Source organism: Opisthocomus hoazin, chromosome 1 (assembly GCF_030867145.1).
Source record: "Opisthocomus hoazin isolate bOpiHoa1 chromosome 1, bOpiHoa1.hap1, whole genome shotgun sequence".
Lineage (NCBI taxonomy): Eukaryota > Metazoa > Chordata > Aves > Opisthocomiformes > Opisthocomidae > Opisthocomus > Opisthocomus hoazin.
This window is the reverse complement of record NC_134414.1, coordinates 122939176-122953146: the sequence shown is the minus strand read 5'-3', so window position 1 is coordinate 122953146 and position 13971 is coordinate 122939176. Positions and strand designations below refer to the sequence as shown.

General features: G+C 53.0%; 1 protein-coding gene across 2 annotated transcripts in view; it reads left to right on the top strand.

Annotated features, from left to right (window-relative positions):
• The window catches only part of IGSF3 (immunoglobulin superfamily member 3), a 99990-nt gene that overhangs the window by 67488 nt on the left and 18531 nt on the right, over nt 1–13971 (top strand). For both annotated transcript variants that reach the window (XM_075434460.1, XM_075434469.1), the window contains exon 6: nt 2471–2875. In XM_075434460.1, the coding sequence (XP_075290575.1) occupies nt 2471–2875 (405 nt within the window). The remainder of the gene's footprint in view (nt 1–2470; nt 2876–13971) is intronic.

Below are 13971 nucleotides of genomic sequence, written 5' to 3'. Positions count from 1 at the left end.
GAATTTCTTTGTTCCCATTCAGGGACCTGCTGTGTTAAGACCTGGACTAGTTCCCAAAATGCTCTACAGGAGATTGAAGAAAGGGTGACTGCTCCTATGAGGCCACTGATTTGTGGAATGACAGGGCTATAAACAAATGGGGAGCTCTACTGAAAGGTCAAGACAGGAATTTTTGGGGCCGGAGTTTTTTTTTTTGGCTCTCTGCAGTATTAATCATAAGCTTTGGCAAGATATGTGAGAGACCAGACTACAAAGTTGTATCATATTCTGATTAAAATCTTGCTTTTTTCCTCCTTTCCTCCCCTTCACTTTTGACCTTCTTTCAGAGGCTGTTCTGTCTGGAGTTAGAAATCTTTGCTATATAGCTTCAAAAAGCAGGCAGGGGCGTTAGTTTGTAAAGAACTAAATGCAGATTCTTATGTGGTTTCAACAGCATCTTCCTCATGAGGTCAGGCATTTGGCCTGCTGTAAGTCCATGTGTTGGCCCTTTTATTTACCACTTGTAGAAGTGTTGAGATTAAGTGTTGAGATTTTAAAATGTATCACTTATACTTTTGTTAAAATTTAAATTGCTCAGAATTGCCCAGTGGTTCCAGAAGATGTGATGGAAAGGTAATTGTCCCTCCTCCTCCGCTCCTTGTCCCAGAGAAATCACTGAGGAGCTGCTGTCGTGTTGAGCATGTTCTGACAAGTCGTAAGAAATTCCTGGGCCGTCTTGCTATAACTAGCAAAGCTGAAGCAGCTCGTGAAAATTTAGTGGAGAAAACACACTGTGTACTGTTTCATTGCTGCTGAATCTGATATTTTTTGTTCAGCTAATGTTTTGGAAGTGTCCTGAAAAACTCAAATAGAAGGTGCTAAGAAAGAGGAAGAGAGGTTTATGGCTACAGAAATTGCTAGTAAAAAAAAAATGTGGTAAATTTAGTGACACTCACATTTCAAGTTAAGGTCTAATCGTTTGCCAGTCTGCCAGGGTAAGAAACTCTTTAGCTGAACCACCACAGATGATGTTCAAATCCATAAATCTGTCTACAGGGTGGTTCAGAAGCAGTAGCCAGAAGAGAGATGTGCTGTCAGATGAGACCTGATGTCTCTGAACTTCTGAGGATCGCTAGTGCCCCGCAGGGACCTCAGTCTCTGGCTGGCTGGGGAAGAAGGGGGCAGATGGGGGACGGGACAGGACAGACAGACTATTGTATTCTTGTGGGTCTGCTGAGGCACTTGCTGGAAGCGTGCAGATACGGCAGTGCCTGTGCTGTGGCTGGTCTGGCCCATGGCAGCAGCTCTGTGGGCTGCGGTGAGCTCCCGGCTCATCTCTTGAACTGCAGTTTCAGGCCGGCGGTGAGCTGAAGCTCTGCACTGATCCAGAGGACATTCCTGTTTCTGCTGGGCACTGGCCGGGCTCTCCTCTCGGGCGGTGGCTGTGCCGGCTGCCAGGACGGTCAGCGCTGCCAGGGAGGGAGGAGAGCTGCCAGCCGGCGTGGGACACCCCGCGGAGCCTCCCGGGAAGGGAGTGCTTCTTGGGGGTGTTGTTGGTGGAAAACAAAGGTCGCTGCTAAATCTGCTGGCTGCACTGAAGTGACTGGAAGAGAGGAAAATATTTTCTCTCTGCAGCTCGGAACAAATGAGCAATGGAAATGCCCTGACCCAAAATGTAAGCCAGTCGACTGGGGATATGTTATCTTCAAATTACTAATAGGCTGCTGGTTTTAAACTCCCTTAAACCAACAAAGTGCTGGGGGTAGATGAGTGAAAACATATTGACCGGCTTGTGGAGTGGTGCACATGCAAGGATACCCACATAAAGCCGTCCTGGAGCTGTGATCTGGAAGAGAACAAAAAAAAAAAAGAACAAAAGCCGTGCTGTGTGAAGAACAGGAGCAACCGGCTTTTCTCTCTTTCAGTTGCCTCCATCCTGGGGCTTCATAACTGCTGCCAACTCTCCGATGCACGAACGGAGGCTGCTACTTCTCGCTTTCCTCCTCTTTCTTTCACCTGCGGCAACGAGCTGCAGACCTGGGGTGGGGGACGGGGTGGGGACCCCCTGCCCGAGAGGTGGATGTGGATTGTGGGGTCTGCGGCCAGTCAGGCTGGTGCTGGGTAGCTGCTCTGCCCGCTGCTGCTCCCGTGCCGCTGCGTTTCCGTGTGGGGCTTTGGCAGCGTGCCGAGGCTGGCTGCTCGCCTGCCGGGTCTCGGGGGATCTCACTCCTCTGGGCAGAAATCGAGTGTGATCCTGCTGCTGCTGCTGCAGCCAGCGTTCACGCAGGCAGTCACCACTACGCAGGCACTGAAGTGTGGTTTTGCCACTGCTTTTCACGCCACCTTCCAATTGCAAACAAGGAGCCAACACAACACGAGTGGCTGATTATTCCGGGCCCGTGACTGGATGACCACGCTCTAGCTTTTGCATCCTAACAGCAAGGCCTCGTTGGGCAGGTGTCTCTCAAAGCTCTTTTCCCTCTTTCCACAGAGGCCGGCTTTGCTGTCACAGCTATCTCCCGCACCCCCGGCGTGACCTACAACGAGTCCTTCGACCTCCAGTGCATCATCAAGCCCCACTACCCATCGTGGGTACCGGTGTCGGTGACGTGGCGTTTCCAGCCGGCAGGCAGCACTGAGTTTCATGACCTGGTCACCTTCACGCGCGACGGCGGGGTCCAGTGGGGCGACAGGTACGCGGGTTTCCGGACCCGCACCGCCATCGAGAAGGCTGAGTCCAGCAACAACGTGCGCCTGAGCATCAGCAGGGCGAGCGACACGGAGGCCGGCAAGTATCAGTGCGTGGCCGAGCTCTGGAGGAAGAACTACAACAGCAGCTGGACGCGGCTGGCGGACAGGACCTCCAACCTGCTGGAAATCAGGGTCCTGCGGCCGGGTGAGTGCCGAGAGTGCGAGAGAGGGGCTGGGGGTGCATCGCAGGGACAGGGCAGGTACCAGTGCTGCGGTGGTCTCTCCAGTGCAAGGACTGCTCTTGTGGCTGTGGCTGACGTCTCACGCTTGTGCACGGTACAGATGGGGCTGCTGGGCTCTTCGGCTGTGGAGATGTTGGAGCTCCCATATCCCAACTCTGGGGACTGAGTCCTCTCTTTGCTCTCTGTGTGCTGTTGGTGGGGTTTTCTTCTGGGAGATGAGGTGACCACAGCCCAGTCCGGTCTCTGGGCTGTGCTTGTGAGACAGAGGTGGCTTTCAGGTTGCCACCTCCATTCGTCAGAGCAGATTAACCTGGGGAAGAGAGGAGAGGGACAGGGCAAACAGGGTCAAAGAAGAGAGACATGCTCCCACCAAAGCCTGAATGTGCACATGCGCTGTAGGTGAGGTGCGTGCTGCAGCTCTTGTCTAGCAACTGGCTGTATCCCTTGCTCTGCTGGAGGCATCTTCAAAAGCAGCTAGTGATCAAAGAGCCTGACTTTCATCTCCACCAGAAACTGAGCCTGTTCCAGCTGGAATTCACCACGGCTATGGGTGCACACGCAGAGCGTGCAACAGCTAGGCAACAGACACCTAGCTTGGCAGAGAGAGTTAGAAAACCTGCAAGGTGCTTCTGCTCCATGTGCAGCCGGTGGAGAAAGTTAAGTGCCTTCTGTAGGCCTTACCACTGACATTTTGGTGGTGCCTGCTTTTCTTCGTGAAGGGTGCAAAGACGCGTGGTTAGTGCAGCTCTGGCCATCGCTGAGCTGAACAGTTTATTGCTGTCTCAGCCTTAGGGCTGGAGTTAATGTTTGGAGTTGAGGCTTTTAACACCTGTAAGACTCTCAGCAGGGGTTCTTGCAGCATGGCCAGTCCTCCCTTTGTGTTCCTATGCGGAGGGACTCCTTCCTAGGGTCTGTCTTCTGGCTTGAGCTTTGTGTTTTTCCCCTCAGTGTCCCTTTTCATACTCTTCTCCACCTTCCCCAGCCCTTAGCACGTCTTTGCAAAAGTCAGGGGATGCTGCGAGCTCCAGGTACCTCATGAGCTCTCCATTCTCTTTCTTCCCTCCCTGCTTCCTTGCCCTCATCTCCAGGTTAATCTTCTCCATTTATCTTTATTATCCTGCCTTGTAATACATGTTTTACTGCTCATGAGGTCAGGTTGGTGATGTTCATAATTTTAGCTTATTTCCCTAGGAAACAGCATTGATTGGTTATGGTCCCTGGAATAGTATGCTTCTTCATGGCACATCTCTGTGCACACGTATGTGTGTGAGACTGAGAGAGAAAGAGAAATCCTTAATAACATCTTCCAGAAGAGAACTTCTGTGCCACAGCTTAGGGTGGCCAGGAGGACATTTAAAGGGCATTTAAATCATGCTCTAGCAGCCGATTCTTCTTTACCGGAGCAGTAATCATCAAGTGATGCCCTAACAGAACAAGTCATGTAAGTGTCTGTGGTTTTCACCTCTCTCTGCCTCCCTGCTGCTCAACAAACTACAGCTACGCAAATCTTAGCTGTCAGTTCAATGAGCCTTGCATCATGTTTGTGGTTTTATGACCCACAAGAGGATGGGGGAGAAGAGGAGAGCTCCTCAGAACATCCTCAGCACCACATTTGTGCGCTCTCTGTGTTTTGTTTCCATGTCCCAGGCAGCCTCTGGGAGCGGGTGGTTGATGTTCTCCGTGAATGCAATGCCGGCAGTCGTACCAGCGACTGCTGTGGTTCTCTCTGGTTTTGCAGGCTGCAGAGGGTCATGTTGTGTCATTGCTGGGTCTTTGGCTGGATAAGCTCCAGAGAGGAGCCAGGGTGATGTGGGAGGTGCCTTCATCTGTCAGCTCGGATCAGACCTCACGTCCCCATGATCAGACCTGTGCTGATAAAGCAGATACTAGTTTTCAGATTAATATTCGGGACTTCTTCAGGAGGGGTCATTCAGAACCCTGAACGACTGAACACCTGAGACCGTTGTTAGTCTAGGTTTGTGGCTCTGTAGTCGCCTTAATGTGACATCAGGCTGCTACTGGATGTCTTAGTCCTAGCTTTCTCTTTTCCCTTACCCCTAGCCACAGGTTCCTGCCTTGACCCATCTGCCAGTGAGTTTGGGGTGAGCAATTTCCACTGCTGATCCATGAAAGAACACTCTAAAGAAGGCTTTTCTGGAGGTCTTTTGGCAAATTGAGCAAGCGTGTGTTTCCAGATTGTAAGTTAATGCTGGGATTCTGGTTTCCGCTTAAACCCCTGCTCCCTGTTTGTCAGAGTGACCTTTCTGTTTGACAGGTTCCAGGTGCAGACATAGCAATCGATATATGTCAGCCTTTAAAGTGTGTTATGGTGAGAAAGGTAAAATAGTGGCTTCCTGATTGCTTCATTAATCTCTTCGCTTGGTGAAATCCCCCACCCTCAAGGGACAGAGTGCTGGAGCTTCTCCTGGTGTGCCAGTTTGCCATTTCAGCAGCGCTCAGGCTGTCTCTCCTTGGCATTCTTGCAGTGTGTAGTGTTTGTAGGTGTCATCTGTGCTGAGTGGTAACTGCATAGGTGGCAGCGCTGGTATTGAATTGCATGTATTACTGTGGCTGCGAAGTCGTTTCCCCTAGGGCTACCTCGTGGCCCACAGGTAATGTTCCGGATACATCAGCAGCTTGGAACACTCCAGTCCTTTCCTGCTCCCAGGAAGAAATGAGCCGTATTCAAGAAACGAAATGCATAGCTCCTGAAGGAGGGAGTGAATAAGGCAGGCAATGGCAGCATTAACCCAGCTCTGAAGTGAGGGTCTGTAGGTGGGATGGCAGAAGTGCCCTACATGGCATTTGGAGCCAGGTTTGGCCTTTGAGCGTGACGTTCCTGGCCCCTTGGGCATGAAGCCGTTACAAGAACTGGCAGCGTGAGGAAAAGCGCTGCAAAGGGTGCTTGCTGGCTGTATGTGTGAGGGCTTACAGAGAATTTAAGTATCATGAGGGCGTGTTGTCCATCACCTGGTGGTTTGTGAAAACTCAGCAGCAGCACCAAAAGGATTTGAAGCTCCGCTGTTTCTCCCTTTCATGGCCTGCTCCTTGCTGTCAAGCAAGCCGGCGCGCGTTGGGTTGCAAAGTAGAGGGAGGTTTGTGCACGGGTAGGGGCACGCAGCCCCAGACAGCTTGCATGTGCTCTGCAGGGAGAGAGACCTGCGCTGCTGTAGGGTGGGTGCTGGGCTGTCACTTCTGTAGGCGAGGGCAGAAATCCAGGCTGCTACAGGGGGGTTTGTTGGGCGGGATTGTGGACCAGACTGGTTAGATCGCCTGTGGCCCTTTCGTGTCCTTACAACACAGTGCTCTCCTTTTCACTTCCATCTCTCCAGCTGCCAGTTGAGCTGCCTGTTGCTTCTTTCTCGGTGAGCTCATGTTGCAGCAGAGGAGGAGGAACAACAGAAGTACAGCTCAGTTCATGCCGGCTGCTTCCCCGAAGCCAAAGCTGGCAGGAGACCATGCAGAGGAGCACGGGCTGAGCTTGGAGTGAGCCCCAAGTGCAGGGGTGGAGATTTCTTCCCACTCACAGCCTTGTGTTTGGGGCTCCCCTTCTGCTGCAGTATCTGGCCTGCCTCTGAAACTCCAGTTCTTTCATCCCTGAAAGCTGGGGCTTACCCTGAGGGTTTGCCGCCCCTTTCCTGTCTGGAGCCGTTTCCTTGCCCTTTTCCAGTTCGAGCAGAGCATCCTCCATGCAGGCTTCGCCAGGCTGATCTGCAAGAGACCGGTCAGGCCAGATGCATCCTGTCCTTGGAGGGGACAGGTGGGGTGCCTCCCTGGCAGTCGCTGAGCTCTCGGGTTTTAGGGAGGCAGATGTGCAGGCGGTTCGTTTTGAATCCAGGTGACCCTGAAAGCATTTGGGTTGGGGTGGACCTCTCAGCGTGAGGATGCCGCAGCGTGGAGGGGGAGCAGTGCCTGGGCTCCAGGTCCTCCCCAGGGGAGAGAGGTGGCAGATGCGTGCGGGACAAGGGGAAACCCAAGGGCTGTCGGGCGGGCTCTGCTCCCAGCTCCTCTGTGGATCTTGCTTCTCCCTGCCGGGTTTTGAGGGATGGAGCAGCTGAGACGAGAGATGCTGTCTGGGAGTGGTGTGCGTCCGTGTGGTCTGCAGGGCTCCGGAGAGGGCAACAGGCAGTCTCTGGTGGCACAGTGCGTGATGGGGACTGTGCTGCGATCTGGGCAGGCTAGGACATCTGGATACGACTCTTTTGGCAAGGAGACTCGAGCAGATTTGTGCTGGTGTATTAAATTGCCATTGTCCTTGTGTGCATTACTGCACTTATCTTTCCCCTGCAGCACAAGCAGGAGGGGGGTGATTCGGCAGAGCTTTGAGAGGGCCTTGGGTCTGAGCGCTGGGGAGTCTCTCTGGCAACAGCAGAATAAAAAGGCAGGGCTTTCCCCCAAGCAGGAGGTTGTGGCAGCCCCACCCTGAGCGCCCCACTCACCCCTTTCACACTCCAGTGCAGACCTGCCCGTCCCAACCCGCACGGCACCCACCTCCCTATGCCTCCACGCTCTTCCCACCCCTCCGTCCGCACGTCATCCCATGGCCGTTTCCATCGTGACTAATCCTGGAGAAGCTGCAGTCACCACTGTAAATCTGCCCTCTTGCTGCTGGGTTTTTGACAGTCATGAACGTGGGAGGAGGGATGAGGAGGGGTGGCGGGGGATGATAACCGGGCAGACACCAGGGGTGCTGGGCTCCTTGCTGCGTTTTTGCAAGCCACGCTACGGCAGATTGATTGACCTGGGAGCTGCTGAGCAAACAAGGCGGTTGGCCTCTTCATTAGAGCATTAATTAGCTTCCAGGGGTTCTCCAGGGGCTGCTTCACAAAGTTTGGTTTATCAGGAGCTGTCAGGTTGAAACCATCGGGGAGGGGTAGGGTGGAGGCTTCTCAAGCTGGCCTTGGAGAAGCTGGGGAAGGCTTGTGCCTGTGCCTTACTCTGAGAGCGGGGTAAGCCAGAGCTGTCCTTCCCCTGAAACCCTGCGCCCAGGTGGGTGCAGAGCGCTCTGCCGCTCTCCAGCTGCCCATGAGAAACCACCACCGGCAGCAGCCTGGTTGCCTTGGGCAAGTGGTGGCCAGAGAAACCTAAGGAGCGGAGAGCAGAGGACCCTCACCTCTTCGTGCAAGCCCATCCCTGGTGACTGCAGAGAGACTGCTCAGTATCCCACTCATCCTTCCCTCTGAAGGCTCAGTGAGCGGCCAGGCAGGGGATGGTTGTGACTGCACAGGCTGTGGATGCTGGGAGGATGAGGAGGGGATGGGGCAGAGGAAAACTGGAAAACCAGGCAGCTTTATAGCACGGCTTAATGCTGGGAGGGGAGGGCTGATTTTCAAACAAGTGCCAGGACACTTGTGGAGTAGAAGGATAGGCTTTGCCTAACGAGTGAAAGTTAGATATTGCTGTTAATGCCTTTCTTCCATCTCGTTTCTTGGTAATGTCTGCATGCAAGGAATCCTCTCATGGACAGATGTGAAAGACACCTTTTCTACGACGAGTGGCCAGTGAGGTACTGACCAGACTCATGAATGGAGGCTCAAGCAAGTGTTTTCGAGGGCCACGAAGCGCCTACTTGAAAACCTGTCATTTTTTGCTGCTGGCAGCATCCAGCAATAAAGTTAAACAAGGAAGGCTAATGACCTGGAAACTTCCTTACAGAAGTCAAGTCTGGAAACTTAAGTTTGCTGCTTGCTTGATCCCAGAGTGGTTTTGCTCTGTAGAATAGCACTGCATCCCTGCTGTACAGCCGCCTGCTCCATCTGGCAAATAGTTGTACTCTTGCTTGAGTGATGAAGGAGTTCAAGAAGTGCTCAGGAGGGACAGGAGGCTGTTCAGCAGCAGCAGCGACTGCGGCGCAGAGCAGTCTGCTTTCTCTCCCCTGGGTGCTCAGGGACTTGCTCCTTTCCCTTCACCACCAGCAGGGTAAGACCTGCTGTCCTGCCTCAGAGCTGGTGCTCTTTCCTACCAGCTTTCAGCACACTGAACAGACAAAATGAAGGGGTGCAGTGTTGCATGACCCAGGGCTGTCCCCTTGCACAGGCCTGCATTAGTGACCCACCTGGAGCCCTCTTTTTTTTTTTTTTTTTTTTTCCGGGTGGCACGGGTGGGTTTGCTTCTTCCACCTCGTACCCATAGTCATCACCTACCCCTGCATGTTTGCCCTGGGGAGCTCTGTCCCCACACTTGCCAGGTCCTCTGGGACAGCTTCCCCATTTAGACTTGCTGCCACAACGTTGGCACAGTTATTTATCCCAGGCTGGCACCGTGGGGTGATTTTTCTCCACGCTTAGCCATCACACCCTGCTCCCAACATCCCTGTCCCCCATCTTCTCCATGTACCGTCACTGTCACGCACACCTGAGAGCCTCCTCCTCTTGCTGCTGCTGAGGTGCATAACGTACCCTCTAGTGTTCAGGCACTGGTTTGTAAATCCAGATCTGAGGTGAGGTTTCGCCCCTGAGCACACATCCACGCGAGGATGCTCTCCCTGCTCTGCTTCCTGGCTGGCTCTGCCCAGCTGGCTGTGGTTTTGCGCTGACGGGTGTCGGAGAGATGCTCCACCACATCGCTCAGCCGGCCAGATCTGGCCCAGTGCAGGTCACATTGGTGTCAGTGGAGCTGAAGCACTTGGAAAAAATGTCATCTTGATCCCACAACAGACCTACCATGTCAAAACGAGCCCATTAGCGTGAGCAGCAGGGGAGGGCGCTCGTGCTGGTTGCACTGCGGCGTTCCTGACCCCGTGCTGGGGACACTGACACTGGCCTTGCGGGGTCGGAGCTGTGTTTCACCTGCCCCTGCCTTTGGTTTCCCTTCTGAGAGCAGTGGTGCTTGGCTGCTCTGCAGGTCTGCCTGTGAAATATTTCTGTCAGAGCCAAACACGTTGAGCTGATTGCAGTCAGTTATGTTCAGAGCTTCCCTTGGGGCTTCAGCCTGGAAAATGCACCCAAGGGCTTAACCTGAGAAGTTGCACTTCAAATGTGTGAAGCATCTTGGATGCATTTCATGAGGGTGAAGGGGGTGGGAATACATCCTTGCACCCAGTGGGACCCTAACCCGGCTCAGCCTGCTCTGTGTGTGCCCACTGATCTTACTGCGGGCAGTCTAGCTTTTCAGCCCCCGAACAAGACTGACAACACCAGGAGACCTTGGCTGTGTTGAGAATGTGCTGCTCTGTTCAACTTAACTCTCTTCACAGTTAACGTTTTTAGGAGCAATTTTTTCACTTCGATTTCAAAGCATTCTCTGCTTCTCTCTTTGGTATCTCCTGAGCAGTTTTCCACTCTCTCTTGCAGCATGCATACACAGAACCAGTGTCAGCCTGTTTGCAGTCAGTGCACATACAACTGCTTTGATGTTGTCTTGAGCGTCTTCTCTCCACGCGCTTTAGCTTCTCATCGATTCCCTCTTTGCTCGCCTTAAACTAAAATACTCTGCAGTGAGCAGTACTTAGATGTTGTCCAGCTCTGAAGCTTTGTGCATCCCTCATGTCCTTGAAGGCTTCAAAAGCAGAGTCGGCAGGGGCAGCCCTGGGGGGAGAGGGGCCACTGGTGATGAGCAGGATTCCAGCCAGGTGCTGACTGCCATTCTCCTTCCCCAGTCCGTGCAAGGAGCCCCACAGCCCGTCGGCTGCCCCGCTGGTCTCCACAGAGTGAGTGGCCTTGGGGCCAGCAGGCTCGGTGCTGCAGCAGTACGTTTTTTCTCTTGTCACATTCTCAGCCCTCCAGTCAGAGCGGTACCCAGCCAGGTGTCCCTCCCAGCATGCCTGAGGAGCAGCTTGGGCTGTCCCTGCTTGTGCGTGGGACCTGTACCATTCTTCTAGCTTCTGTGTCGCGTGGGATGCTTCTCGTCGGATGAGAAACTACGTATTCCCCATCAGTCCTTTGCACAGGCAGGCTGTGTCCTGTTTTGAGAAGAACAGTGCTGAACAGCCATCCAGAGAGATGGCCCAGCCTGAAGTACTGTCAGTCTTTGACTCTTGCCTTCATGAGCATTGGTTCGACTGAAGGTCTGGGATTGTCTTCTCCCAGTGAGACGCAGCTGGATGGACACAATGGCTTTCGTCTTCCATGCAACAGTGACCCGCATAGTCAGGTGGTGCGGCAATGCCTGATTTGAAATTGTCTGAACATGAGGAAGAACTTCTTCCCTCGGAGGGTGACGGAGCACTGGAACAGGCTGCCCAGTGAGGTGGTGGAGTCTCCTTCTCTGGAGATACTCAAGACCTGCCTAGACGCGGTCCTGTGCAGCCTGCTGTAGGTGACCCTGCTTCGGCAGGGGGGTTGGACTAGATGACCCACAGAGGTCCCTTCCAACCCCTACCATTCTGTGATTGTGTGGATTCCCACGTAAATGAAGCAACTTCAGTAAAATAAACCCAGCCATTTCTTCCCATGGTGATTTTACCTTATGAGATTAATACCTCTGTGTCAGCAGAATAAACAAGGACGAGTTTCATCTGAATGCTTTTCCAGAGCTTTGGTTCATAAGGGGCTTATTCAATATTGGTCGAAGACTAAATTCCTGGTTCAGTGAACCTGCGATCTGCTTCCTTACAGCAAAATGGCAGGCTCCTGACATGCTGAACCTGTAGCTCAGGGTCTTTTATTTTAACATGTATACATAAAAGTTGGCTCCCAGGGCCATCTTACATGCTTAAATAGGACTTTGGGATGCTGTTAAAGAAAATTCCTACACTTTTCCCCGTCCCACATAATAGAGAAGCAGGGAGTCCAGATAATGACGGATCTGTAGTCCATCCTGCTGTAATACTTATTCTGTCCTTAAGAAGTTCAAGAAGACAATTTCTTGAGAAATGACAGATGGCTCATTTTGTTTGGTTGTTCTTCCACACAGTAGATGGATTTGCCACTTAATTTATGGAGGCAGCAGTACCATGAGCGTTTAGGGTGCAGGTGGAGCTGATCTAGCACTTGGTTGCACAGGAGGTGATCCTCAGTCATCCCTGACACGTGCCGCTGGCTGCATGGCCCTGTCCCATTCCTAGTGCCAGCATCGATCTGGCTGTGCACCAGCTCAGTTTACTAAACCCGCAGAAAATTAACCTGGTGGAAGGGAATAGGTAAAGGTGAGTCGAGTGAGCCAGCTCTTGGATGGAATCAGTTCAGTCCTTCTCAGGGGTCTTTGATGTTGCATGGAGGGCGGCACTGACAACCTAGGGCTGGCAGAGCTCGTGTGGGCAGCGTCCAAAAGACTTTGTGATGCTGCCTGAAGTGTGTCTGCAGAACTTGCTCTCTGGATGGCAAGAAGGTGGCATTTCATACCACTCTTGGCATCTTACCTCTTTCTGTGTAGCAGCCAGCTTTCCAGCGGTAGACGTTGAAAATGCTCCGGTCAAATACAGTGCGTGTAAAAGTCAGTGGTGTGCTACAGGGTGCAGTTGTACTCTTGGCTTCAGACTTCTGGAATATTTCTCTGACACCCTGTTAGGAAATGCGGCCATTCGTGGCCAGCCTCCAGAATGGCATGGGAGTCTGTGTGTGGTGCTGCTGTATGTGTTATAACTTGCTCTTTGGGTACATTTAATTACTTTTTTTCCCTAATTGACAGAGCACTCCTTTGTTTGAAATCTTTCTGATGAGGAGTTGATTAAACGTCTCAGCATGTTATTTTTTTCTTTCTTTATCCTTGGTGGCTGTAGCTCGGTACTGAGTTTATCTTGCAGTGATCCTATCTCCATATTTTAATTTACAAGTGATCAGTGAGCTGTCTGTTGTTTTCTGACAGCAGGCGCAACTCATGCTGGGAATCTTTTATTCCTTCCTCCCCTCCTCCCTCCGCTGCAGAACGTTTACATTCATTTCAGGGTTTGGCAGGAAGGTTTCTGGGTTTAGGTTTGTGGGGTGTTTTGCTTTGGGGTATATTCGTTTGTTTCTTAAATTGGCCTCGAGTCTGTGCTGTCCTTCAGAGGGACGTGGTTTCTGCTTCTTGGGGAAGCTCTTGCTTTTCCCAGGCCAGCGGCATGTCCTGGACAACGGTTTCTGGCTTAGCCATGGCTGGACCTTGGATGCTGTGGGCTTCCCAGTTTTCTCCGTCCCTGTAGTTGCACACATGGTCTTCTCTGTATGTGCTCGCAGTCATATGGCTTCTGGGTTTTAATGAGACTTTCTGGGTCACATATGCACCTGCTTGGTTACCTGCTAGTTCGTTAGCCTCTCCACTAGCTCCAGTGTGACATGGCTGGTGGTCCCAGGCTGTCCCCTAGCTGAGGAGATGTCCCTCTCCATGCTGCAGCATGAATCGTGCAGCCGTGGGCTTGACCCGCGACCTCCACGTTTGGCAGTTCAGCAGTCTGTGCTGCTTTTGGGGAGAGGGGGGCACCGGGCCACTGCTTGGTAGGTCTGGCTGATGCAGTGCTCACCTTCTGTGGGGCTGGAGCTGGTGTGGGTGCAGCAGAGCATCTGATGCAGGCAGGTCCACCTCAGGGTGCAAGAGGAGATGCCCATTCTACCCCCACCAGCAGCATTTTGAGCACGTCAAGCTGCACTTCCCGAGGCTGCAGTAATACAGTGTGCCCCGGGGCACGCGCCTGTGCCTGGGGCTCAGTTTTGGGCTGGCGTTGTTGGAACGGGTGACGGTCAGCATGGAAGTGCACAGCTACTGAAGTACCCGGCTCGTCTTGCTGCAGCAGCAGGCTGTGAGGCTGGGGAATGTCCGTGCCTGCTGGGCTATGGACTTGGCAGCAGCTTGCTGAACACACTGAACTGTGGGTCACTTTGTGGTTTATTCCCAGCCTTTTTCTGTCCCTGAGAGGAGGTGGGTCACAGCCAGCTCCTAGGCTTGTCCGAGGGCTGGGAGCACTGCCAGTCCGTGCTGCAGGAGGCATTGTTTGCGGCGTTCATACGAGGAGCTGTAAAGTTGGGAGAGAAGTGTCATGTCGCTGATTTTTAGCAAAGCACGGGCAGTACATGTCAGGAGAGAGACCAAAGGCAGGCAGGCTCAAGCCTCTCGAGCCCCAGGGGAGTGGGGGCAGCGTTTGGGGGCACCGGGGTGATGCCAAGGGCCACGGCCTGGGTGGGTGAGGACGTGCCTGCTCCTCCTC